The 27,100-nt window shown below is 43.7% G+C and overlaps 1 protein-coding gene across 2 annotated transcripts in view; it reads left to right on the plus strand.

Annotated features, from left to right (window-relative positions):
- The window catches only part of pak1 (p21 protein (Cdc42/Rac)-activated kinase 1), a 78,949-nt gene that overhangs the window by 29,931 nt on the left and 21,918 nt on the right, over positions 1-27,100 (plus strand). For both annotated transcript variants that reach the window (XM_063004411.1, XM_063004412.1), the window contains exons 2-3: positions 23,350-23,543; positions 26,853-26,947. In XM_063004411.1, coding sequence (XP_062860481.1) covers positions 23,354-23,543; positions 26,853-26,947 — 285 coding nt within the window. In that variant the 5' untranslated portion in view covers positions 23,350-23,353. The remainder of the gene's footprint in view (positions 1-23,349; positions 23,544-26,852; positions 26,948-27,100) is intronic.

Genomic DNA, 27,100 nt, shown 5'->3' on the forward strand with positions numbered 1-27,100 from the left:
AATTTAATAAATTAAAAAATTAATAATTTATTTATTTAAATTAAATATTATTTAATATAATTAATAATTAATATATATAATATAATAAATATAATATATAATATATATAATTTAATATAATTAAATCGGGAGGAAAATGGGGAGAAAATGCATAGAAAAGAATTCCTCTGTACTGATGCAGCTGCCCAGGTAGGCAGTAGGCAGCAAGGCAGCTCACTAGGTTTTCAGACAGACCTTAAATTTAGCTGCTAGGTGAAAGTATGGCTGGATTCCAGTGTTTTTGGAGAACTGAAGAGACTGCTGCGTGGTATTCAGTATGAGAGATTGAGAAAGAGGATGATGAGCGAGAGATGGAGGAATGTGAAGGACACAGGACTGACTGATATATCAGTGGAGTTGAGAGTAGATTGGTAGTTTGTAGCCCAGAGGGAAATGTTCTCATGTGTAGGAGTCTGTGAGGATGGAGAGAGAGACATAAATGGAGAAATGTGAGAATAGGGTGAAGGAAGGCTGGCACTTTCACTGTATGTTTTTCTTTTATGTTCTTCTTTATATCCCACAATTTTTATGGAGAAACACAGTGTCCACAGTTTAGTATCTCAGGCAGTGTAGGTGTAGATATTCCTGGGCTTGTTTCTACATGGTAAGACCTTGTCATCTCACTGAAATACACTCAGATCACAATATTTGAAAATATAGGAAACCTTGGAGTTCCGGAAAGCCTCACGTTGCTGATCTAACCTCATCACACAGTTTCTTCCTCTCTAACACCTGAGGGATCAAAACCAACATTTACTGCTGCAGGAAGCAAAATGTGATACTCAGATGTGATGAACTTAAACTAAATAAAAGCAAGTGTGTGTGTGTTACATTATTTATGCACACACAAAGTATCTATACACAGTGTGTACATACTGTGTGTGTGCAAATACTTATGTGTGTATACACTGTGTAGATACTGTTTGTATGTGTGTCGATACTGTGTGTGTGACTGTATGTGTGTAAATACTGTGTGTGTAGCTGTGTGTGTAGATACTGTGTGTAGCTGTGTGTGTGTAGATACTGTGTGTGTGTCTGTATGTGTGTAGATACTGTGTGTAGATACTGTGTGTAGATACTGTGTGTGTGTAGATACTGTGTGTGTAGCTGTGTGTGTGTAGATACTGTGTGTGTGTCTGTATGTGTGTAGATACTGTGTGTGTAGCTGTATGTGTGTAGATACTGTGTGTAGATACTGTGTGTGTGTAGCTGTGTGTGTGTCTATGTGTGTAGATACTGTGTGTGTGTCTGTATGTGTGTAGATACTGTGTGTAGATACTGTGTGTGTAGCTGTGTGTGTGTAGATACTGTGTGTGTCTGTATGTGTGTAGATACTGTGTGTGTGTCTGTATGTGTGTAGATACTGTGTGTAGATACTGTGTGTGTAGCTGTGTGTGTGTAGATACTGTGTGTGTGTCTGTATGTGTGTAGATACTGTGTGTGTAGATACTGTGTGTGTAGATACTGTGTGTGTAGATACTGTGTGTGTAGATACTGTGTGTAGATACTGTGTGTGTAGCTGTGTGTGTGTAGATACTGTGTGTGTGTGTCTGTATGTGTGTAGATACTGTGTGTGTGTCTGTATGTGTGTAGATTGTGTGTGTGTAGATACTGTGTGTGTAGATACTGTGTGTGTGTAGATACTGTGTGTGTAGATACTGTGTGTGTAGATACTGTGTGTGTGTAGATACTGTGTGTGTGTGTAGATACTGTGTGTGTGTAGATACTGTGTGTGTAGATACTGTGTGTGTGTAGATACTGTGTGTAGCTGTATGTGTGTAGATACTGTGTGTGTAGATACTGTGTGTAGATACTGTGTGTGTAGCTGTATGTGTGTAGATACTGTGTGTGTGTAGATACTGTGTGTAGATACTGTGTGTGTGTAGATACTGTGTGTGTAGATACTGTGTGTGTGTAGATACTGTGTGTGTGTAGATACTGTGTGTGTAGATACTGTGTGTGTGTAGATACTGTGTGTGTAGATACTGTGTGTGTGTAGATACTGTGTGTGTGTAGATACTGTGTGTGTGTAGATACTGTGTGTGTAGATACTGTGTGTGTAGATACTGTGTGTGTGTAGATACTGTGTGTGTAGATACTGTGTGTGTGTAGATACTGTGTGTGTGTAGATACTGTGTGTGTGTAGATACTGTGTGTGTAGATACTGTGTGTGTGTAGATACTGTGTGTGTAGATACTGTGTGTGTGTAGATACTGTGTGTGTGTAGATACTGTGTGTGTAGCTGTATGTGTGTAGATACTGTGTGTGTGTAGATACTGTGTGTGTGTAGATACTGTGTGTGTAGCTGTATGTGTGTAGATACTGTGTGTAGAGCTGTGTGTGTGTGTGTAGCTGTATGTGTGTTGATACTGAATCTCAGAATTAGTTTAGAAACGAACCTACACCCCCCTGCTCAAGCGCTCTCAGTTGCTTATTTGGTGCACAAAGGAAATGTTCACAATTACGCTAATGAACCGCACTAATAGACCAATCACACCAGAGTTTGTATGAAGTATAAACGCACCCTTAATGTTCCACAACCGGGCTACACAACCCCTGATTTGATGCAGATATGGACGTTGTCATTTTGTATGAGACCACTCCTCTCAGGATAGACAGACAGAATTGCTTCACTGTGATTTGCAGTGACTCTTCACACTGAGGGACAAGTGGACATGAAAGACGGCAGCAAAATGCTTAGCACGTCTGCGCCTGCGTCTCGTCTCAGACATTCAGGATTCTCGTTCGTCACCCGTCTGTATCCAGCCTGGGTGAACAGAGGTGGCTGATTGCTTTGCATCCTTTGTTTCCTCTCTTCATCTTCAGCGTTCAGTTTGCCTCCACCTTCCAGGCCCATCCCCCTTTTGTTTAGGACCCTGGGGAGAACCAGGCCAGATCCGGCTACCACAGAGAGAAATGAAGAACATCATTCTCTCTCTCTCTCTCTCTCTCTTTCTCTCTCTCCAGAGACTGAGAAAACAGTGAAAGTGCATGTTCCCTAAACTAACAAAGCATGACGAGGTTTTCCGTTTTACTCCTCTGAGACTGAACACCGCTCCAGCCGTCCTATAGGTTAATCACATGGGTTTGAGACGAGCCCCGTCTGCACTTGTCTCTCTCCGTCTCTCCTCAGACTGACGACACTAATGCACGTTTGATGAGTATAGATCTGATTTTAGTGAGTCCTCTTCCTCTCACATCACCTCCTCTTGAAAGCGCTGCAGACGTCTTTGTTCATTTTTAATAGCAGAGGGGTTATAAAATCCTTTTTACTGTCTCAGAAAACTGTGTGTGTGTGTGTGTGCACCCATTCATCTCTGCGTGTGTGTTTTTGTGTATCTGTGTGTGTGTGTCTGTTAGTGTATTTTTGAGTGCATCTGTGTGTGCGTTTGTGTGTGCATTGTTGTTTTTAGTTTATCTGTCTGTGTGTTCATGTGCATCCCTGTGAATTTGTCTGTGTGTGTGTGTGTGTGTATCTGTGTGTGTTTTTTAGTGTGTGTGTGTGTCTGCATCTCCGTGTGTTTGTGTGAATTTGTGTGTGCATCTGTCTGTGTGTTTGTGTTCATCTCTCTGTGTGTTTGGTGTGTGTGTGTGTGTGTGTGCTTGCATCTGTGTGTGCATGTGGGTGTTTTTGAGGATCTGTATGTGTGTGTTTTTGTGTGTGTGTGTGTGTGCGTTTGTGTGTTCATTGTTGTTTTTAGTGTGTGTGTGTGGTTTAGTGTTTAAAAAAGTGCATCCCAGGCCGCTCAGGTGGCGCAGCGGTAAAAGACACGCGCTGCAACCAGAGCTGGATTTCGAAGGAGCGTCGTTTCGAATCCAGCTCTGCCTTCACGGTCGAGGCTGGGCGGCTATGGACAACGATTGGCCTGTTGTCCGGGTGGGGGGCGGGACTTGAGACCGTAGGGGATGCTCTCTCAGGAACGGGGCGGTCGCGCCCTCTGCTGGCCGGTCGGTGGCGCCTGTATGGAGACGGGAGGGGGTGTGGCGGAGTGTGTGATCCTCCGTGCACGGTACTCTGCCGCGCTACACTCGTCAAGTGTGGGTGATAAGACGGTCGATTGGCTGTGCACGTTTCGGAGGAGGTGTGGAACGGCCTCGTCAGCCCCAATCAGGAGCAGGAATCCGCACTAATGAGAGGATGATAGATGGGACGAAATTGGACGTGCTAAATTTATTAAATAAAAAAAAATAAAAAAATAATAATAATATAAAAAAAATAAAAAAATAAAAAAAGTGCATCCCTGTGTATCTGTGTGTGCATGTGTGTTTATGTGGATCTATGTGTGTGTGTGTGTGTGTGTGCATGCATCTGTGTGTGTGTGTGTTTTTGTGGATCTATATGTGTGTGTTTTTGTGTGTGTGTGTGTTTTGGTGTGAGTGTGTCTGCATTTCTGCACGTTTGTTTACATTTGTGTGTGCATCTGTCTTTTTGTGTGTGTATCTATTTGTGTTGAAAAAGTACATCCCTGTGTGTCTGTGTGTGTGTGCTTTTGTGGATCTGTGTGTGTGTGTGTATATGCTTTTGTGGATCTGTATGTGTGTGTGTGTGTGTGCTTTTGTGGATCTGTGTGTGTGTGTGTGTGTGTGTGCTTTTGTGGATCTGTGTGTGTGTGTATATATGCTTTTGTGGATCTGTATGTGTGTGTGTGTGTGTGTGTGCTTTTGTGGATCTGTGTGTGTGTGTGTTTTTTCTGTGTATCTATTTGTGTTGAAAAAAGTACATCCCTGTGTGTCTGTGTGTGTGTGCTTTTGTGGATCTGTGTGTGTGTGTGTATATGCTTTTGTGGATCTGTATGTGTGTGTGTGTGTGTGTGTGTGCTTTTGTGGATCTGTGTGTGTGTGTGTGTGTGTGTGCTTTTGTGGATCTGTGTGTGTGTGTATATATGCTTTTGTGGATCTGTATGTGTGTGTGTGTGTGTGTGTGCTTTTGTGGATCTGTGTGTGTGTGTGTTTTTTCTGTGTATCTATTTGTGTTGAAAAAAGTACATCCCTGTGTGTCTGTGTGTGTGTGCTTTTGTTGATTTGTGTGTGTGTGTGTGTGTGTGTGTGTGTTCTGAACTTTCTGAACCCTGCTCGGTCGTGTGCATGATGTCCATCTGTTTGCAACGGTTGATTCTGAAATACCTGAACTCAGTAGTAAAAGAGGTGACCACATGTCCACATACGTTTGGTTATATGGAGTATGTAAGAGATGACGCCCACTGAGGGGTTATGAAAATGACAGATTTGGCAGATACGGGAACGTGCGGGACTCGTCCTAGTTATCTCTCTTCTCCACTGCTGCAGATCCCGACCCTGATCGAGCAGGGCCCGATTTAAAACACGCCCCCCCTCTGTCACATGCAGCGTGCCAGCCGCTTCTTTTCACCTGCGCTGTGCAGGTTCACACAGGGATCAGTATCACACACAGAGAGTCACGCACTGCTCTCCATTATTCACCGTTTCTGTGTAGGCGCCTTCCCTGAGACATCTTCCCTATCACGTCTGTGTAGGCGCCAGGCTGGCCGATAGCAGAGCTGCTGGACCGAGCTCCCTAGCAGCTAAATGTTGCGGTAATACAAATCTTTTGAGACCTTCGAGGAGTAAGCTGTGTTTATGTTGCCATTTGGGGGCAAGAACCTACAAGTACAGAAACTACGCTTTGATCCTCTTCAGATACTCATGGCTTCAGGTTGGCAGTCCCTTCTCCCCCGAGTACAGGTCCAATCATGATCGTCAGGACTCCCGCGTGAGGATGTGTTGATAAGACTGAACGCTTGTATGAATGTTTGTACAAGTGTGTACTGATTCTTGTCTGTTTTTTTATACGAGCACCTGCAACCTTCTCTCGTCCTTTTATCTTCCATCCTTCTGTCCCATTTTTGGATGCTCTGCCGCCCTCAACCTCTCTCTCTCTCGTCTTGTTCTCTTTTTCGCTCTATTTACATGTAAATTGGCAGTGCATGACTAAGTGCCATCTGCCTTCGTGGGGCTCCAGGCATGATGACCACGGGATTCCTGGGCCAGGACGAGCTCTGCATCTACCCCCAATACAAACACACACTAAACTGGCTTTAATTTATCACTCGCATCCAACCAAAAGCAGAGCATCTTCCCTTTGTCTGCACAAACCGACATCAGGGTCTGTTAAAGGACCGAGGTTATGGAGCAGCTATTTCGATTCAGGAGCTCTGGAGTCGTGTTTGTTCTCAAATATAATTAAGGTCATAATCAAAATATAGTGATCAGATATGCTTAAAATGTCCCTTCAAAATCGTCAAGGGACTGTCAGAGTGGGAGTCAGTGGGACCTCGGTCATAGTTGGAGCCAAATAAACCCAAGTCTGTTTATTTATTTATTTATTTATTTATTCATTTATTAGTATTGTTAATGTCATGTTTTTTCCCCCCTCTTTTTTCCCCCAATTTTTATCCCCCAGTCTAGTCGTGTCCAATTACCCTGAATGCGTCCTCTATACTAATTCGACCTTTCACCACTGACTAAGGACGTCTCTGAACTTACATATGCCCCCTCCGGTACGTACAGTCAGTACAGACTGCATTTTTCACCTGCACGAGTCGAGTTCATATATTTGACAGGCACTGTGCACGGAGGGCCACACCCTGATCAGCATTATTCCTCAGCCATCAGTCAGCCAGCAGGGGCCGCAGTCGCACCAGTTATGAGGACCTATGATTCGACTTTCTTACCCCTAAGAACAACAGCCAATCGTTGTTCATACTGCCGCCCAGCCTAGTCGGAAAGACAGAGCTTGAGATTTGATACGATGTATTCCAAACCCCAACTCTGGTGAGCTAGCGTACTTTACCGCTGTGCCACCTGAGCGGCGTTAATGTCATGTTTTACACATTTTGGTTACATTCATGACAGAACAGGTAGATATTAATTACACAAACACGGTCATGGACAATTTTGTATCTCCAGTTCACTTTACCTGCATGTTTTTGGACTGTGGGAGGAAACCCACACAGACACATGCAAACTTCATCCCAAATGTAAACAAATGTTCACACAGAAAGGACCCGGACCGCTCCACCTAGGGATCAAACCCAGGGCCTTCTTGCTGTGAGGCGACAGTGCTACCCACCGTGCCGCCCTTATGTGTATGTGTAACTGTGTTCTTGGATAATTAAGTTACAATTGCACTATAAAATACATTATCCATCAATACATAGATGAACAAATCAGCTCTTTGTCATCATTTTCATGTTTTACCACTGATTTATCCTGGTCACGGAAGCATTGTGTTGTGTCTGGTTTCCCTGGGATCACTGGGAGTTCAGCACATATGTACATTTTATCAGCATCACTGAGTGAACACTAACAAGGAGGCTGAGCACTTTATTTATGCATTTTCTCTCTTTTTTCTCCCGATTTTAGCGGAGTCAAATAGTCTTCTGCTGCTGGGTTTCCCGATCACATTCGAAGAGGGTATATTCAAATGCCCCACGCCCCCTCCAGTCCCTCTACCCCCTTTTATTCACCCGCGCTTCAGTGGATTTGCACACGAGTCCGAATATTGTGCACGAAGAGATCTCCATACTCCACTTCTGTACCGGTGCCTCGGGCTGCCCCCTTTTTAGTCCACCTAGCAGTAGTCGCCAATTTTGTCTGCTGCAGGCACTGCCAATTTTGCCCGCTAGAGGGCATCCAGGGCGTTCAGAATCCCAGCGTTGGTGTGCTAGCGGATTATCCCGCTGCGCCACCTGGGCACCTAAGCAAAGGGTTTTGATGACATTTCGAACTGGACCTCCCGGTCGGTCCATCGTTTCTGAGTCTGGAAAAACAAAAGGAGTCTTTGAGTGATATTTCAGTTGAAAGAATGAACGTCATTTGCCAGCATCCAAATGAGAGCTGTAAACCAAACTGTGATGAAAAGCATTGTTGTGAGTTGACCTTGGGTCCTTTCACTCAGCGCTTGAGTTGAAATATAAACATACTGGTTCAGTGCTCTGGTCTCTGGTACTGAAATGAGCAAACAAGGAAGCAAACTGCAGGATTTATGTTTTGTCGTTCAGTATCTAATGCGTGAGATAGATTTGTGATCATGTCTGGGTTGTGCACAAATATTATAAATGTTACTTAGAAGATTGATAGAAGAGTAATGTAATAATAGTAATAGAATAATAGAACGATAAGCTGAAGGTTCCATGATGTTCACACAAGATTGTTTTAATCTCTTTGACGAGTGATGTTACGTGTTATTGTTGGTGCTGAGTTCCTGTAACATTCTGGACAAAACAGACACGTCACGTATTAGCGATTATTATGGGTGTGTTTGAAAACCTAGTGAGCTCTCTACATAGACGGCATTTTACGTCATCCTATGTGCCCTCCCGAGAAGGAGGCTGTTCGAAATCCTAAATGCCTTAATTTCTTCCCTAGTAATGCCAAGTTCACACTACACGACTTTCCAAGTCATCAGGTCGCTGTACAGTTCACACTACACGACTGGATCTCTTGTAATCGGGAGTCTTTCAGGTCGGTGTGGCTTTCACACTACCACTGATTTATCCTGGTCACGGAAGCATTGTGTTGTGTCTGGTTTCCCTGGGATCACACTACACCATCTATCACCAACTTGAATTGCAGGCGAGCTTCTCTGGTCTCCCAAACTACGTTTTATCAAGAAAAAAAACACGAGAAGTGACGAGAGGTTTAATGATACCATGTCCAAAAATACACGTCAACAAGTAGCGAGCGATCAAAGTTTGTGCGCTGATGTGCAGAGTAAAATCAAGTAGGAAAAATAGGAACAGCATGAATTGTTCTATAGTGAGTTGGAGGTTAATAAATATTTTTTCACTGCCAGTCGGGCAACTCAGATCCAGATATCTGACATGCTAGAAATCTCTCTTCAGTTGCCGAGCGCTCGGTGAGCCGGTCGGATTGAGTTGTTGAGTAGTTCACACATAGCGATTGAGAGCCGAGTTGCTCCCGAGCCGTCAAATCTGTTGTGGGCAGTTGTAGCCTAGTGGTTAAGGTACTGGACTAGTAATCAGAAAGTTGGCAGTTCAAGTCCCACCTCTGCCAGGTTACCTCTGTTTGGCCCTTGAGCAAGGCCCTTAACCCACAATTGCTTAGATTGTATACTGTCACAACTGTAAGTCGCTTTGGATAAAAGCGTCTGCTAAATGCCAAAAATGTAAATGTAAATCTAGCGGCGACCAGTCGACGAGCGAAAATCAGGGCAAAAATCGTGTAGTGTGAACTAGGCAAAAGGCACCTTAAAATTTCAACGATATTTAGACTCAAGAACGAGTGAGCGTCTGATGCTGCCTTAGCAGTGGAGGCAATCCCAGCATTCAGTGCGGCAACACTTTTATCACAGAAAAATTACAAAAATGGCGGACGGTGTGGAGGAACAAACGGACTTACCTTCAAACGTAAATAAATTCTTATTGATTTTTAATTTGTATAAACTTGTCATTTTTTTGCAAATCTTGGCTTGTCAGTGACAGTTTAACCGTTTTCGGTACATGGGGGAGACGTTAATTGACGTGCTAGCACGTTGTGCCACCCCATCCCATTGGTTTGAATGGCAAGATGCTAACTGTGTTAGCTTAGTAAGTGAAAACTGATGGAATCGCTGTCTAAAGTAGCGCGTTTGAATAACCTGACTTATAAGTTGATGACTTATTAGAATCTTCTCTACTGAGGCAGCTGCCTATGTAGGCAGTAATACAGCAAGGCAGCTCACTAGTTTTTCGAACACACCCCATGTCTTTAATATGGAACAGGTAATGGCCTTCCCAAGCCTATTGCCACAAAGTTGAAAAAATTTTACTTGTTTATTCATGTAACTATGTAATTAAGCCACCTGAGCTTGATTATTAGGAGAGGTGTCCACATACTTTTGGCCAGACAGTGTGTATAACTGTTGATTTATGTGATTTGTCCTTTTTATCTTCATAATCAGCACTGATGAAGATAAATGTGGACACACACACACACACACACACACACACACACACACTGTAAACTGGTAGTGAGGGATTTTTTCTTCCCACAGTAATGACTGCTATCTCACTTCCTGGTTTGACATCATTTTTGGTATCAGACACTTGTCGTACTGCTTTGAACATGAGAATGAAACGACAGTTTGTGTTTCTCTCTGTTTTTGAGTGTGTGCATGTGTCTGGAAGTGTGTGTAGACTTGTGTGTGTTTTAATATAGCTTGTTGGACGTCTCATTTTAAAAAGAATGCTTTAAGCCGCTCAGGTGGCGCAGCAGTAAAAACGCACGCTGTTCACCAGAGCTGGTCACATGAACAGCGATTGGCCTGTTGTTCAGATAGGGGCGGGATTAAGACGGATGGGGACTCTCTCTCAGACTAGTGCGATTACGACCTCTGCTGGCTGGTTGGTGGCACCAACACGGAGATGGGGAAGGAGTGCGGTAGAGGGTGTGGCCCTCCGTACACAGCGCCATACTGCACTGCTCTCGTCAAGTGTGGGTGATAAGATGCTCGACTGCTGTGCACGTGTCGGAGGGGGCATGGAGCAGCCTCGAGCAGCCTCATTATAATAATAATATCATAAAAATAATGATGATAATGATAATAATAATATATTATTATTATAATTCATAGTTGTAGTAGTAGTATCAATCAAGAATAATAACAATAATAAGAATTTAATAATATTTGCTGTTATAAGTAAAAACATAAAAAGAGAATCTGTACACTTTGTGGTTCTACAGTTACTGATTGTAGTCCATCTGTTTCTGTAGGACTGTTGGCATCAAACAAGAGTTTCTTTACTTATTCATGTCACGTCTTTCTTCAGAACATCAATAAGTTACAGTCTCTACTTCAAACACTGTTTCTCAAAGCCGAGAGGACTGTTACCATGTAAGGTGACTTTCTGACCAGCCTGAGGCATCAGATGCTGGACGAACTGTTGCACCTTTTATTATCTCCATGTACTTACTGGCACGCCACACAGCAGCAGCAATAAAAAAGTAGAATAGAAGCCTTTATTTGTCATATATACATCTACACATGTACAGTATAATGACAATTCTTTCGTTGCATATCCCAGCTTGTTTGGAAGCTGGGGTCAGAGCGCAGGGTCAGCCATCGTATGGTGCTCCTGGAGCCAAAAGGGTTAAGGGTTTTGCTCAGGGGCCCAACAGTGGCAGCATAGCAGGGCTGAAATTTGAACTCTCAACCTTTCAGTTGATAGCCCAAAGCTCTACCACTAGGCTACCACTGTCCCACAAAATAATAATAATAATAATAATAATAATTTCACATGATATACATTTCTGCCACTTTAATATTCCTTAATAACACTGACTGTTTTTGTAATTAAGGTTGCCCAGTAAGCTTGATTTAGTTCAACATGACGTCAGTGACTGAATGATGACTTGCAGGAACATCTGTGCTAAAATGTAATAAGCTGCTGGAGTCCATGACTAATAAATCCTGTTGAGATGTTGGTGGAGGTGTAATGTAAAGTGATGGAGGACTTCGGTTACATGTTCTCTCTCTCTGCTCTGTTTACTCTCCTCTCTCTGACTCTGTATGGACTTCCAGTAACCTGCTGCTGTTGTTAGGATCATGCTGACGGCTCTACCAGGAAACCAGCACAGATCACGGTGTGTGTGTGTGTGTGTGTGTGTGTGTGTGTGTGTGTGTGTGTGTCCTGCATCATTATAGACTTTATGGCCACATTACAGTGCACATCAGCAGTAGCGACTGCGGGACTGCGTGGCGGATGTCATGATGCGCCCACACATCGGCTTTTTCAGTTGCAGTTTTATGAGAAGCACAATAACTGTTATAACCTTGTGTGTGTGTGTGTGTGTGTGTGTGTGTGTGTGTGTGTGAGAGAGTGATTCATTATGGGGGAAGAGAACCCACACAGAATGACGCAACATCAACTCAGTTTGACCACTTAATGACCACCTGGAACTTTATGAGCTTTAGTCATCAGTAATTATCTCATCAGAGACTTCATGTACTCAACTACTGATTTATTTAATATACTTCTAGGGTAAAAGTGCACTTTAGTTCTGCCCCTGTAATGTATTTTCAGTTTATATTGTCTTTCAGCTGCTTTCAGATTTAGGAGTCGCCACAGCAGAACATTCTGGTCCACATACACAATCTAACACAGTTTTTAAGCTGGATTCCGTTTTTGAAAAAACCGCCCTTGTTTAATCCGGGCTTGGGACCGGCACCAAGAGCATACTGCAGTTTATTCACCTCGCATTCTCAGCCAATTTCATTATCCATCCATGGCACCTGAGCACCCAAAAATATGTTCTAGGAATTATAATGCATAGTTAACACATAGTTATTTGTGCAAATTATACATAGGGTGTGTTTGAAAAGCTAGTGATCTCTCTACATAGACAGCATTTTATGTCATCCTACGCGCGCTCCCGAGAATGTTTGAAATCCTAGATGCCTTAATAAGCTGTCTAGTGAGGTATCTTAATATTGCAACGTTATTTTGACTCAAGAACGAGTGAGCATCGGAAGCGTCCTTAGCGATCAAGGCAATCCCAGCATTCAATGCGGCAGCTCTTCTCTCACAGAAAAATAATAAATACATGGCTAATGGTGCGGAGAAACGAACGGAGTTATTTTCAAACGTAAATAAATTATTATTGATTTTTAACTTGTATAAACTTGCACAAGTGTCGTTTTCGTTACACGGAGGGAGATGTTAGTTGACATGCTAGCGTGCTGTGCCACCCCATCCCATTGGTTTGAATGGCAAGATGCTAAATGCGAAACCCGATGGAATCGCTGTCTAAGTAGCGCATTCGAATAATCAGACTTATAAGTCATTGACTTATTAGAATCCGCTCTACTAAGGCAGCTGCCTATGTAGGCAGTAAGACAGCGAGGCGGCTCACTAGGTTTTCAAACACACCCATAGTTTCAGTTGAAACAAGCAGCAGTCGTGGTTTACATTTGCGTTTATGGAGGACGTATAAGTGGAAGTGTGCATCCAAAGCAACTTACAATTTAGACTTAATACTAAGCAAGCGGTTTAGAGTTTAGACATGATTGGCTGTGTCTGAATGTGGGCCGACTGCAGGGATTCCATTTACATTTTAGGCATTTAGCAGATGCTTTTATCCAAAGCGATTTACAGTCCTGTTGACAGTGTATAGTCTGAGCATTTGAGGGTTAAGGGCCTTTCTCAAGGGCCGAACAGCAGCAACCTGGCAGTGGTGGGGCTTGAACCAGCGACCTACTGATTACTAGTCCAGTACCTTAACCACTAGGCTACAAATGCCTACAAGTGCCTCATTGCTGCTGCAATTGCGGCCTCTGCTGGCTGGACGAGGCCCTGCACAAAAACAGTTAATAATGGAGAGCAGTGTGTGACTCTCCATACGTGGAACTGATCCCCGTGTGATGATTGGCTGTGTCTGAAGGTGGGCCGACTGTAGGGATTCCTCATTGCTGCTGCAATTTCGGCCTCTGCTGGCTGGACGAGGTGCTGCACAGAAACAGTTAATAATGGAGAGCAGTGTGTAATTTTCCATACATGTTACTGATCCCTGTGTGATCCTGCATTATGCAGGTGAAAAGAAGCGGTTGGGGACTGCACACATGTCTGAGGGGGCGTGTCTTAGGAGGGGGCCCTGCTCAGTCATGGTCAGGGTCTGACTTCTGTACTTCTGTATTTAAAACAAAAGGTTGTAGTTCACTTTCAGTCATCTATCTGTATCTGTCCATTCACATTTACATTTGCAGCATTGAGCAGATAGATAGATGGATGGCCGCTCAGGTGGCGCAGCAGTAAAATACGCTAGCACACCAGTGCTGAGATTTTGAAAACAACGTATCGAATCTCAGCTCTGCCATCCGGCTGGGCTGGGTGGCTACATGGACAACGATTAGCTGTTGTTCACAGGGTGGGAAAAGCCGGACCAGGGTTCCTCATAACTGGTGCAATTACGACCTCTGCTGGCTGGTTGATAGCATCTGTGCAGAGTTAAGGAATAATGCTGATCAGGATGTGGCTCTTTGTGCACAAGGCTGGTCTGGATATGAACTCACCTCGTGCAGGTGAAAAGATGCAATCGGTACTGCACACGTGTCAGAGGGGGCGTGTGTCAGTTGCAAAGCTCCTCAGTCAGCAGTGGAGGGTTGTATCGGTACAGATGAAGCATAACGCAATCAGGGTAAAAAAAAAAAAGATAGATAGACAAAAAGAAAAAGAAGAAGAAGATCTAACATAAATACACAACTTGTAATTAGGGTGTAGCAATATACAATATACGGCCAGCAAAAAATATACCAGTGTAGTTACAAAAAAGGTAGTGAAAGTAACGGGGTGGGTGATACAAGAAAAATATAAATAATACAATATTTACATGGCAGAATTTGCAAGCGTCAGGCCGCTCAGGTGGCACAGCGGTAAAAACACACGCTGGAACCAGAGCTGGGATCTCGAATACATCGTATCGAATCTCAGCTCTGCCTACCGACTAAGGCTGAGCGGCCACATGAACAACGATTGGCCTGTTGTTCAGATATGGGCGGGACTAAGCCGGATGGGGTCTCTCTCTCATGACTTGCAATTACGATCTCTGCTGGCTGATTGATGGTGCCCGCACAGAGATGAGAAAAGAGTGCTCTCAGGGCGTGTCTCTCCGTACACAGTGCTGATCCGCACTGCACTCGTCAAAGTGCAGGTGATAAAATGCATACGGCATGCAGCCCATGTGTCGCAGGGGGTGTGGGTTAGCTTCGTTCTCCTCAATCAGAGCAGGGATCGGCATTGGTGGAGAGGAAGCATGACGCAATCGGGCAATTGGACGCGAAAATGCATAAAGAAAAAAAGAAAAATAAATAAAAAATATATATATATATATATATATATATATGTAAAAGATTTTGCAAGCGTCTGACAATTCAAGCAATTGAGGGTTAAGAGCTTTACTCAGGGGCCCAACAGTGGCAACTTAGTGGTGGTGAGGCTTGAACTGGCAACCTTCTGATTACTAGTCCACTACCTTTACTATTGAGCTATATACCCTTCTATTATCTAATTACTACTCTGTCCATCCGTCCATCCACCCGTGTATCCTGTCCGTACTGTAACGTCCATGTGGAGTCGTCAGTAAAGTATCCCAAGTGTGTGAAAGGTGATTGTGAGAGGCGTCAGACAGGAGGAGTGAACCTAGTATTTATAGACCATACTGTGTGTGTGTGTGTGTGTGTGTGTTGGGGTTTATCAGCTCTGTCTGTTTCCCTCTGGTCCTGTGTGATCCGTCCACTCCTTGCTGTCAGCCCTGTGATATGAGCTTCGCCGCTGTGAACCGTCTCTGTGCTCATGGAAGCAAGAGTCTGTGCCGGAGTGCAGGATTAGATTTCGGTTTCACCCCACAGCCTCCCACGAGGGGACGGCTCTTACCACAGAAAAGCCTCCGGACGGGGAGTTCAATCAAAGGCAGCCGTGCAGAAAGACTATGGGTGTGTCCGGGTGTCAAAATGTCTGAGAAAGAGACAGTAAGAGAAAAACGAAGGCGTCGTGTTATAACTCTGTAATGTTCTTTTTATGCATACACATGCTGAAATAACCACATAAAACACCGACCAGGCATAACATTATGAGCACTGAAGGTGAAGTGAATAAGGCACCTGTTAGTTGGTGGGATATATTAGACAGCAAGTGAACATTTTATCCTCAAAGTTGATGTTAGAGGCAGAAAAAATGGGCAAGCGTGAGGATTTGAGCGAGTTTGACAAGGACCAAATTGTGATGGCTAGACGACTGAGTCAGAGCATCTCCAAAACTGCAGCTCTTGTGGGGTGTTCCCGGTCTGCAGTGGTCAGTATCTATCAAAAGTGGTCCAAGGAGGGAACAGTGGTAAACCTGTGTCAGGGTCATGGGCGGCCAAGGCTCACTGATGCACGTGGGGAGCGAAGGCTGGCCTGTGTGGTCCGATCCAACAGACGAGCTACTGTAGCTCAAACTGCTGAGGAAGTTAATGCTGGTTCTGATTGAAAGGTGTCAGACTCCATGCCTCCACAGGTCAGCAAAAGGGGGACCGACACAATGTTATGCCTGATCGGTGTACATGAAGCAACCATGTGAATGTGATGAGAGGTGTGGACGGTAGTTGTTCTGTGCTACACCACACATCGTCTTATCCTGCTGTTCTTAAAAATAGAGATTTTTTGCATTGTAAGCCACCAGCACATGGTGTGTGTGTGTGTGTGTGTGTGTGTGTGTGTGTGTGTGTGTGTGTGAATTCAATTATCGGATGGTTCTGGTTCTCGAACAGACTGAGAGTAAAAATAGAACACTTTCTTAACAGGGCGTCAATCTACAGTATCTGTCTTCATCACTCTCAAAATATTCATCGGAAACCTGCATCTCAGAGAGCACATGCAAAACTCATTCTAGACTCTAACCGGATGCAAGAATCAAACCCAGGTCCCTGAGGCACTTTACTACTGCACCACTGCACTGTGAAGAATCCTTCTGAGGAATGCTGGGCACCTATATGAACAGTGGTTGACTGGTGGAGGGTGGAGTTGAAGGATGGAACTGCTGCAGTTATGACCTCTGCTGGCTGATCGATGTCACCTGTACAGCAACAGGGGGGATAATAGGGATCGGTGCTTGACTCTCCGTGCGTGATATGGATCTCCAGATGAACTCACCTCGTGCAGGTAAAAAAAGTGGTCGGCTACTGCACGCGTGTCGGAGGGGAGCGTGTGTTAGTCTGGCCCTCATCGATCAAGAGTTGAGGACAGCAGCAAGAGCGGATAAATACGATCCGGTAATTGGATATGACTATATTTAAATGCTTTACAAACTAGAAATCTCCTGAGAGTTAAAACAGCCAATGAGATTTTGGGATGTTCCACATAGCAGCATATGTGATCATTCAAATGCTCATTGCCCCGTAGTGGATGGTAACCAGCTAGCTTTTGTAATGTGAGTCATTGAAGGTTGTTGGTTGTTGGTGGACCCGTCCTCACACCCAGTTGTAAAAGTGCTATTTTTTAGAGGACAGTGCAATGTCACTAAGTCAAAGAAGTCCCTGGGTCTGTCTAAAAACCTAGTGAGCTGCCTTGCTGCCTATATAGGCAGCTGCCTAAGTAGAGAGGATTTTTATAAGACTCATAATTTAGATTATTTAGACGTGATCACGTCACTTACGAAGCTAACAGTTAGCCTCAGGCCATTCAAATCAATGAGCTGAGGTGACAGTATGCCAGCTAACATCTCCCTCCCTGTACCAATAACGCTTAAACTGTCACTTGTACATTTTTATACAAATTAAAAATCAATAAGAATTTATTTACATTAGAAAGGAACTCTGTAGGCACCCAGGTGGCACAGCGGGATATTCCGCTAGCACGCCAACGCCGAGATTCTGGGCGCCATCTGGTGGGAATAATTGGCAGTGCCTGCAGCAGATACAAATTGGCCAACGTGTCTGCAGGGTGGGGGCCGGACTATGTGTGGGTGGGTGGGTCTTCATACGCTGTGTAAGGACCCTGATTGGCGGAAGAGACGCCTGTGTAGAATGCAGGGGCGAGAAGAGGAGGGCTGTGCACGTGTCGGAAGAGGCGTTACAGCGACGTGCTCTCCTCGGATGCAATCTGGTATCTCTCAGCAGCGGAAGACAAAATTGAGTGTGCTAAATCGGGAGGAAAACGGGGAGAAAATGCTGTAAAAAAAAGAAAAGAAAAGAACTCCATATTGCTCCGTCGTTGTTCCGTATTTGTCCACCATATTTTTCATTTTTCATGAAGTTGTGCTGCACTGAATGCTGGGATTTGCCTTCACTGTTGAGGAAGCATCGGACGCTTCCTTGTTATTTAGTCAGTTTATTGCCTTGAAATAAGGCACCTTAGTTTTAAGGCATCTAAGAATTTAGACATGCCTTCTTCTCTTCGCATGTAAGATGACAAATGCGGTCTATGTAAAGAGATCACAGGTTTTCAGACAGACCCACTGTGTGTGGATTCGGAAGCCGACCTGAGTCCAGTGTGTCTTGGCAGTGACCTCTTCATTCTGATTACTATTTACTGAACCCACATACGAGTGCGGTGTAATGGAATCGGGTGGAGTATGGGGTTCTAGGACACTTGTGTCACCTGTGCTGATTTCTTCGGGAGTGTGTGTGTGTGTGTGTGTGTGTGTGTATGAGTTATGTTTTGTTCTCAGAAATGATGCAGCAGCTCTTGTGTAATCCCAGTCTAGGTGTGTGAGGGACACAGGAACGGTGCACTGTACTGCCTTTTATAGACACAGACACACTTAGACTCAGCTTGTGTCTGGATTTAGTGTTCAGGTCCAGACCAGAGGTGTCTGTGGTTGTCCTGGTCCTGCCTCATTTCCTGTTCCATGCTGCCACTCAGCAACTCTTTATGAATGACGGCAGAGACTCACGAACACGTGTGTGTGTTTGTGTTGTTCATGTCTGTGTGTATCCAGGTGTTCGGGTGGAGCAGAGGTAAATCACACTAGCCCAATACGACTGGGATCCTGGGTTCGTATGAAAACGCCTGTCAGCCAGTCAGACGTCTACATACAGACATGATTGGCCACGTCTGATAGTTGAAGCCCTGCAGTAGATTGGCAGCCTGTCTGTGTTATTGCATTGCACTGCAACCCAGACCAGATGCATCAGATGCACTTTTGTGGTGTGTGTGTGTGTGTGTGTGTGTGTGTTTAAAGGGGAGTGATGACAAGCCACTGCTAAAAGTGTCAGCAGGGTATGAAATGTGAGTCGACTCTTTTGTCTGGGGTTGAATGGGGTGAGTTGTCAGTGCGGTGTGAGAGGTGGGTGGGGTTAACAGTGTGTGTTTGCAGTGGTGTGTGTGTTTGGTAGCTTGGGGGGGGGGGTGTTTAGGGTGTCACTGTCTCACAGAGGTGTGAGTGTTTCCCCCATGTTCTGCCTGCACGTGTCTAGGGCAAGAAAACACGTCTGTGGTAAGCGTGTGTGTGTCTATCAACCTACCTACTAGTATTTACTGTAATAACCCTTGCATAAATACCACAATGTGATTAACACCAAGGCACAGCAGGGTGTTGGAGCAGGTAAAATGAGTGCCACACAGCAACATGGGTCCTAAAGACCCGGATTTGACCCTAGTCTTCAATTCTTGTCCATGCAGTGTTTTTTTAAGCCTGGGTTTCCTTCACGAACTGTAGGTTTATTGCCTCTAAATGAAGTAGGTTATAGTAGGTGTGTGTGTGTGGGGGGGTCAAATTACACTATTCATGGAAACTCAGTCTATCAGACAGCCACAGACGAACCCACCGAGTCACTTAGTCACCTGTGACATCACATCAGGGAGGGTCAGCTACCTCAAAGCCACTACAACTCACACAGTCACACACACACACTGCTGTGGACTTTTGAGCAGTTCCTGAAACATCACAAGAGAACTGAAGGCCACCATGTCCTGAGGTGAGACTGCACTGATCACTGCTTTAACGCCGGAGACTCTATATTCTGATCTCATTTGTTACCGGGTGCTAAAATTGATCACAATTTTTTTGTGTGGTTTGGAAGTTTTGTTGTTGTTATCGCTAGATAATGTGGAACACATTTTGGAGTAGTGCAGGGTAATAAAGTACTGAAAACGTTCTGTGTTCTTATGGCTGTGTTAGCTGTTCTGTTTTGTAATGACGGATGGATGGATTAATACCCAGCATCACCGTCTCTGTAGCTACCTGACGGGGTATTTAAGGTTAAAAGCTTTCAGCTTCTCTATTGTACATGTTTAAAAATAGCCGTTGTTTGCTAAAACACCACAGCCATAGCTACGAGAAAGAGGTAAATAGAAGATGGTTAGACGCTTTTTATATAAATGATTTTGCAGAATGAATGATAGAGAAATTAATAAATAAAGGGATAGCTTCTTTTTAATATGCTTAAGTAGTGTGTTGGTTGAACTGTAGCGGGTGGGATTAAAAAAATAAAAGGATAGATGGTTTTAATATACATTTTTGTTCAAATATTTGTTTGTGGGATTAATGGTAGCAGCAGGGATTGATTATTAGGATAGATGCTGTTTAATGAATGGTTTGTGGGATGAATGGTAGAGGGTGGGATTGATAAATAGAAGGATAGATGCTTTTTGATATGCTGAAATAAAGGGTTGGTTGAACTGTAGAGGGAAGAATTGATAAATAGAGGGATTGATGCTTTTGGTATGCATAAATAGTTTGTGGGATAAATGGTAGCTGGAAGGATTGATTATTAGAAGGATAGATGGTTTGACATAAATAAATAGTTTGTGGGATTAATGGTAGCAGGAGTGATTAATTAATAAATGGACAGGTGCCTTTTGATATTGAATAGTTTGTGGGATAAATGGTGTCAGGAAGGATTGATAATCGTAAGGATAGATGGATGGATGTAATGGATGGTTTATGGAATGAATGGTAGGGGGTGGGATTGATAAATAGAAGGATAGATGCTTTTTGATGTAAATGAATTGTCTGTAGGATTAATGGTATCAGGAAGGATTGATTATTAGAAGGATAGATGCTTTTTAATGGATGGTTTGTGCGATGATTGTTAGAGGGAGGGATTAAAAAATAGAAGGACAGATGGTTTGGTATAAATAAATAGTTTGTGGGATGAATGGTAGCAGGAGGGATTCATTAATAAACAGACAGGTGCTTTTTGATATAATTGGATGGTGTGTGGGATGAATGGTGGAGGAAGAAACTGATAAATAGAAGGATAGATGCTTTTAAATATGATTAAGTGGTGTTTTGGTTGAACTGTAGAAAGTGGGATTAATAAATAGAAGTATGGGTGGTTTTAATTCCAAGTTATAGTTTGTGGGATTTATGGTAGAAGGAGGGATTGATTAATAGATGGATAGATGATTTTGATATAAATGGATAGTTTGTGGAATGAATGTTAGAGGAATGATTGATTAATAGATGGATAGATGATTTTGGTATGCATAAATAGTTTGTGGCATTAAAGGTAAAGAAAGGGATTGATGCCGCTCAGGTGGCGCAGCGGTAAAAAGAAACGCGCTGCAACCAGGGCTGGATTCTGAGAGCGTGGTATCGAATCCAGCCTTGCTTTACCGGTTCGAAGCTGAGTGGCTATATGAGCAACGATTGGCCGGTTGCTCATGTGGGGGGTGGGACAAAGAACCGGATGTGGGTCTCTCTCTGTCAGAATGCGATTGCGTTCTCTGCCGGCTGATTGGAGGCGCTTACACAGAGAGAGGGTGTGTCTCTCCGCATGCAACGCTAGGTGGCGCCAAACTCGTCAATGTGTGGGTGGCAAAGATGCATCTGGCTGCTGCTCGTGTTTCGGAGGGGATACGGGTTAGCTTCAATCACCTCCGTCAGGGCAGGGTTCGGCATAGACAGAGAGGAAGCACGATGCTAATTGAACAATTGGATGCGCTAAAAGGGGAGAAAAAGGGGTAAAAAAATAAAATAAATAAATAAATAAATAAAAAAAATAAAAATAAAAGGGATTGATTAATAGAAGGATAGATGGTTTGATATAAATGAATAGTTTGTGGGGTGAATGAGGGAGGGATTGATAAATAGATGGACAGATGGTTTGATGTAAATGAATAGTTTGTGGGGTGAATGATTGAGGGAGGGATTGATTAATAGAAGGATAGATGGTTCGATGTTAATGAATAGTTTGTGGGATGAATGGTAGGAAGGATTGATAGACAGATATACATGAAGAGTTTGTGTGACAGATAAATGGGGGATGAGTTTGATGCGTAGATGGGTGGGTGGGTGAGTAAATAAATAGGAAGCTACATCATGATTAGGTTTGATAGATGAATGAAGAGGGATCATTAATCATTATGAACAGACACAAGTCGATCCGACACGTGCACAGCAATCGAACATCTTATCACATACACTTGACGAGTGCAGTGCGGTACAGCACTGTGTTCGGAGAGCCACACCCTCTACCGCACTCCTTCCCCATCTCCGTGCAGGCGCCACCAACCAGCCAGCAGAGGTCGTAATCGCACTAGGCTGAGAGAGAGTCCCCATCCGGCTTAATCCCGCCCCTATCTGAACAACAGGCCAATCGTTGTTCATGTGGCCGCTCAGCCTCAGCCAGCAAGGCAGAGCCGAGATTCGATACGATGTATTCGAGATCCCAGCTCTGGTTCTAGCGTGTGTTTTACCGCTGCGCCACCTGAGCGGCTTGAAACTGATTCTTTATTCATGTTACATGTCAGCAAAACTGCAAAACACTGAGCTGTGGTGAGGATAAAAATTCATCATTAATAAGGTACGAGTCGTGTGTGTGTGGGGGATCAGCATGAGGGAATACTGTAGTTACGTGGTGCAGTCGATGGTGTGTTTTTTTGCTGGATTGCCTTTTTTGGCAGCCTGCAGACGTTATTACAGTATTATTATTGCATTAGTGGGTTAGAAATGTGCTGTGTGTGTGTGTGTGTGTGTGTGGTGGTAAGGTTCTTGCTATAATTAGTTTTCCTGTCTCATAACTGAGCCAAAAATACCACACTGCCTTACATAATTTAGTGTGTGACTCGAGTGGGCCTGTGTGTGTTAGTGCGCTCTTAATCCTTTTAAAAAGATCGTCTCTGATTAATTCCTACACCGTTTTACACTGATCTGTCAGTCAAGCACCTGCACCAAGAAGTGTGAGCAAATGTTCTGGTACAACCGAAGCTCTGTGGAAGGTGTTATGATCTCATGATAATAATAAAGTCAGGTCTTACGATCACTGGCACTGAATCAGGCGCTGTTAAGTATGGTGTTAGTATTATTAACCTTTTCATCCTGGTCAGGAAACACTGGGCTCAAGGCAGAAATACCCTGGACAGGGCGCCAATCTGTCACAGGGCTTCGACCACCACAGGCATATAGTGTCACTGGGGATTTGAACCCTGGATCGCTGCTGTATTGGGCTAGTGTAAATTCACACCTCAACCTACGCTAGCTCACCACTGCTGAGATTCGATTCACACAGATGTGATTGGCTATGTCTGGAGTGACCGAAGCCCTGCGATGGAGTGGCACCTTGACCAGAGTGTTCCTGCCCTGACCAGGATGAAGCAGTTAATAATAATAACATACTTAAAAGGCGCTTTTAAGTATGTTATTATTATTAACTGCTTCATCCTGGTCAGGGCAGGAACACTCTGGTCAAGGTGCTTTTAAGTATGTTATTATTATTAAGGCGCTTTAGTACCATTGAGATCAAAGACAGCTGATGAGTGTCAGAGTCACAATAGCTTGAATGCAACGCTATTTGACCCACATGATTTTATCCCACACCCACCGATCATAAACTGTCTATCATACTAACATCTACATGATTGTCCGTTTGTTTCAGAGTCATGTCAGATAACGGTGAAGTGGAAGACAAGCCGCCAGCACCGCCCATGAGGAACACCAGCACCTTGATGGGATCCAGCATCAAAGAGCCGAGCACCATGAACCACACCTCCAAACCGCTGCCCCCCAACCCAGAGGACAAGAAACGCAAGGACCGTTCCATCCGCTCCATCCTCACTGGAGGAGACAAGAGTGAGTCATTAATGGAGAGATGAATTGGAACAGCTATTGTAAACTGAATATATTTACATTTACATTTTCTGCATTTAGCAGACGCCTTTATCCCAAGCGACTTGTATTACAGGTACAGTATACAGTCTGAGCAATTGAGGGTTAAGGGCCATGCTCAAGGACCCAATAGCAGCAACATGGCAGTAGTGTGGCTTGAACCAGCAACCTTCTGGTTACTAGTCCAGTACCTTAACCACTAGGCTACTGCTTGAAAACATGTTCCGCCCTTCATTCAGATCAGCAGCTACTTTTCGCCTCTTGTTGCCCGAATCGCTGATCGCTCGTTGCCCTGTGTTTACAATGGAAGGGTCATCATCGCCTGTGGACACTGGGTTTTAACTGACGCCTGATTTCCACTCATTTTTTAAACACAAATCAGACGTGTTCATGCTAAAAATAAAAATCCTGGAGGGAAATGGCTTGTCTTTAAATGTCATCCCTGCATAGTCCATCACTGTCAGTGCGGTCAACATATTTGCAGAAGTTTGACACCACGACTGTTTCTCTTCCATCTTTAGTAGAAGCTATTAACTAGGAACCAAAAACAGAGCGCACTGGTTCTCGGTGGCATAGATAATGCTTAAAGCCTTAGATATTGTTTTATATGTTTTATATCAGCGGTGGGCAAACTACGGCCCGTTAGGCTGTTTAATCCGGCCCGCTGAGTATTTACAAAATTGTCCTAAAAACGCATTAATTTCACCTTTTTTCCTGAAATAACCTGCGTTTCAATTGATTCCACTAGGTGGCGCACGCCAAGAACTACCGACCTTTGCTAAAGCCGAGTCTATCTGGTCTACACAAAGTTGAATCAGTTGATCTGGACACAAGTTTGTTGTAGAGATACGTTTTGCCACTCAATCCGAGTGACTTCTTCAGTCTTGCACTGAAGAAGTCACTCGGATTGAGTGACGAATCTCTACAACAAACTTGTGTCCAGATCAACTGATTCGACTTTGTGGAATTGTGTACCTGGATTATTGAGCATGCATCAACAGATATCTGGTCTACACTATTCATTCGTCACATTTGCCATCGCACTGAGCCCTACTACCCTTCTGGAGCCGCCGATCACGCCAGCGTGATCTAACCACTTGGCTGGTTTAAAACGTCACACATAAACCCTTAACTTATGTCGAAAGTGCTGCTTTAAACGCTGAACTGGTTTTGTTTAGACGGTGATACACCAAGTAGAAACAATGATAAAAATTATAACCAACAACACTGTTCCCACCGAAACTGAAAAAGGTAGGTGGGTAATCTTTACTTCTTAGATTTCACATGAGTTTCACATGTAATTTATATTAGTTCCAAACCCCCACCCCCGCACCCTCCCGGCCCGTCTGTCAAATTTTAAAACCCAGTGTGGCCCTTGAGCCGAAAAGTTTGCCCACCCCTGTTTTATATCCATGTCCAGGTCTGGTTTTGAGCATCACTATCATTTCCATTTCCCTTTTCCTCTGACACAGTTCCAGTGTGAACCAGAAAGCTGTTTGTTTTTAGGAACCAACCGTAGGAACCATCACATTTTGAGCTGCTGAGCTACAGGGCTGTGGGCCCCTGAGCAAGGCTCTTAACACTCAATTGCTTAAACTGTATTCAGTCATATATGTAAGTCGCTTTGGATAAAAGCATCGGCTAAATGCTGCAAATGTAACAGAGACTTTAGGACAGTTGTATCCTAGTGGTTAAGGTACTGGACTAGTAATTAAAAGGTCACTGGGTCAACCCTTATCACTGCCAGGTTTCCACTGTTGGGCCCTTGAGCAAGGCCCTTAACCCTTAATTGCTTAGACGATATACTGTCACAGCAATGTAAGTCACTTTGGATAGAAGCGTCTGCTAAATGCTGAAAATAAAAATGTAAATGTGCCTTTCCTCAATTTGATCAAAGAGATCCACAGACATGTGCTTGCTTTTTCTCTTGAAAATGCAGTGGAAATTTTACACCCTTATAGATCCGGACCTTCCACATCATACACCTGAAAAATCTTTGGAAGCATGTTCATGTTATCATGGGTTATTGAGTGAAGTTTGATGGTAAAAATAATCATTCTGTGCATTCAAAATCAAATCCACAATGCAAAATGGACTAAAAGTCAAAGAGAGTGAATACTTTCTAAATTTACTGTAAATATAATGTACAAAATCTCTACTGTAATGCCAGTAGTGTGTAATAGGCTGATAAACAAAGGAGCTGCTGTATATTTCATGTGAGGGTTCCAGGGTAGGTGGATTTTGTCCTATAATGTTTCCTTATTAAACTAGTCCATTAGTCTCATATTAAATAATATATATACATTTTTTATTTCTCAGTCTTTTCTTTAGCCTTGTTTACCCTCCAGTGTGAAATGATTAGCCGGAAATTGTTGTGCCCTGGCCAGCAGCTCACGTTTCAGCACGCCGGCTCAGTTCATTAGCCTCTTGTTAGCAGTTAGTTAACCTTACAGAACATGCCTGACCTCCACACAGCACACAGCGGGAGAGGTGGATCCTAGGATTCGCAGGAATGTCTGGACCAACAAAATAACATGGGCATAAGGTTTCCCTGATCACAAATAAGGTTGCTAAGGCTAAGACATGTCTTCTATTAAATGTTTGGTCATTCAAAGCTTGCATTTGTTGGTCACATTTACTACAAATATCTCACAACGTGCTCCCAAGTCCCAATTTCTCATTTTTAAGTAAATTATTTTGTAAAATAGAACAAAAAGGTCTCATGGACCATTTGTGTAACAGGCCAGCTGGACAGCAGGAAGGGGAACGGGTGAAGCACATGTCAACAAAGACAGTATAGTGCTCTTTAAACGTCCATTTAAGGCAGTCTATGCGCCTCATCAAACATCGCTGGTTACACCTGAGGGCAACCTGCTCTTCGCAACTGGCTTTTTTTTGCTTGCCCTCTTGGTAGTGTTTTCCAGCTTTTGTTTCTGTGAACTCAGCTACATTTTGGTTTTGTAGCTTTAGTCTTTCTTCAGGCTTCAGTTATTGGCTGCTGCTTGTTTTCTAAATTTTCGTGTCTGGTTTCTGTGGTGAGCATTTGGAATATATCTTGCTGGTGGACTGAGTAGCTGTTAGAGTCTGACCTTGTGTTTTACATGCGTTCTGGCAATTATTGTCGTGGTTTCTGTTCCTGTAATGCAGTTGCCTGTCTTCTCATTTCAAGTCCCGCTTCAGGCTGCAGCTTTGGTTTTAGGAGTTTTATTACTTCTTCATTCGTTAATTAATTATTTTTGTAGTAATGGTTTTTAATGTTCCATCTCTCCTCAGCCAATAAGAAGAAGGAGCGTCCTGAGATTTCTCTACCTTCAGACTTTGAGCACACCATCCATGTTGGGTTTGACGCAGTCACTGGAGAATTCACTGTAAGTGTGCTCTCATATTGTAAAGAGTATTGTAAACACAGGGTGCAAATGGTACAATTTATTGCAGGGCTTTGAAAACTCGACACTCAGATCCCAGCGTTAGAGGGCTAGCATTATAGTGGCAACAGCTGCACTACCTGAGTGCTATTGCCT

Source organism: Trichomycterus rosablanca, chromosome 11, assembly GCF_030014385.1.
Source record: "Trichomycterus rosablanca isolate fTriRos1 chromosome 11, fTriRos1.hap1, whole genome shotgun sequence".
Taxonomy (NCBI): Eukaryota; Metazoa; Chordata; class Actinopteri; order Siluriformes; family Trichomycteridae; genus Trichomycterus; species Trichomycterus rosablanca.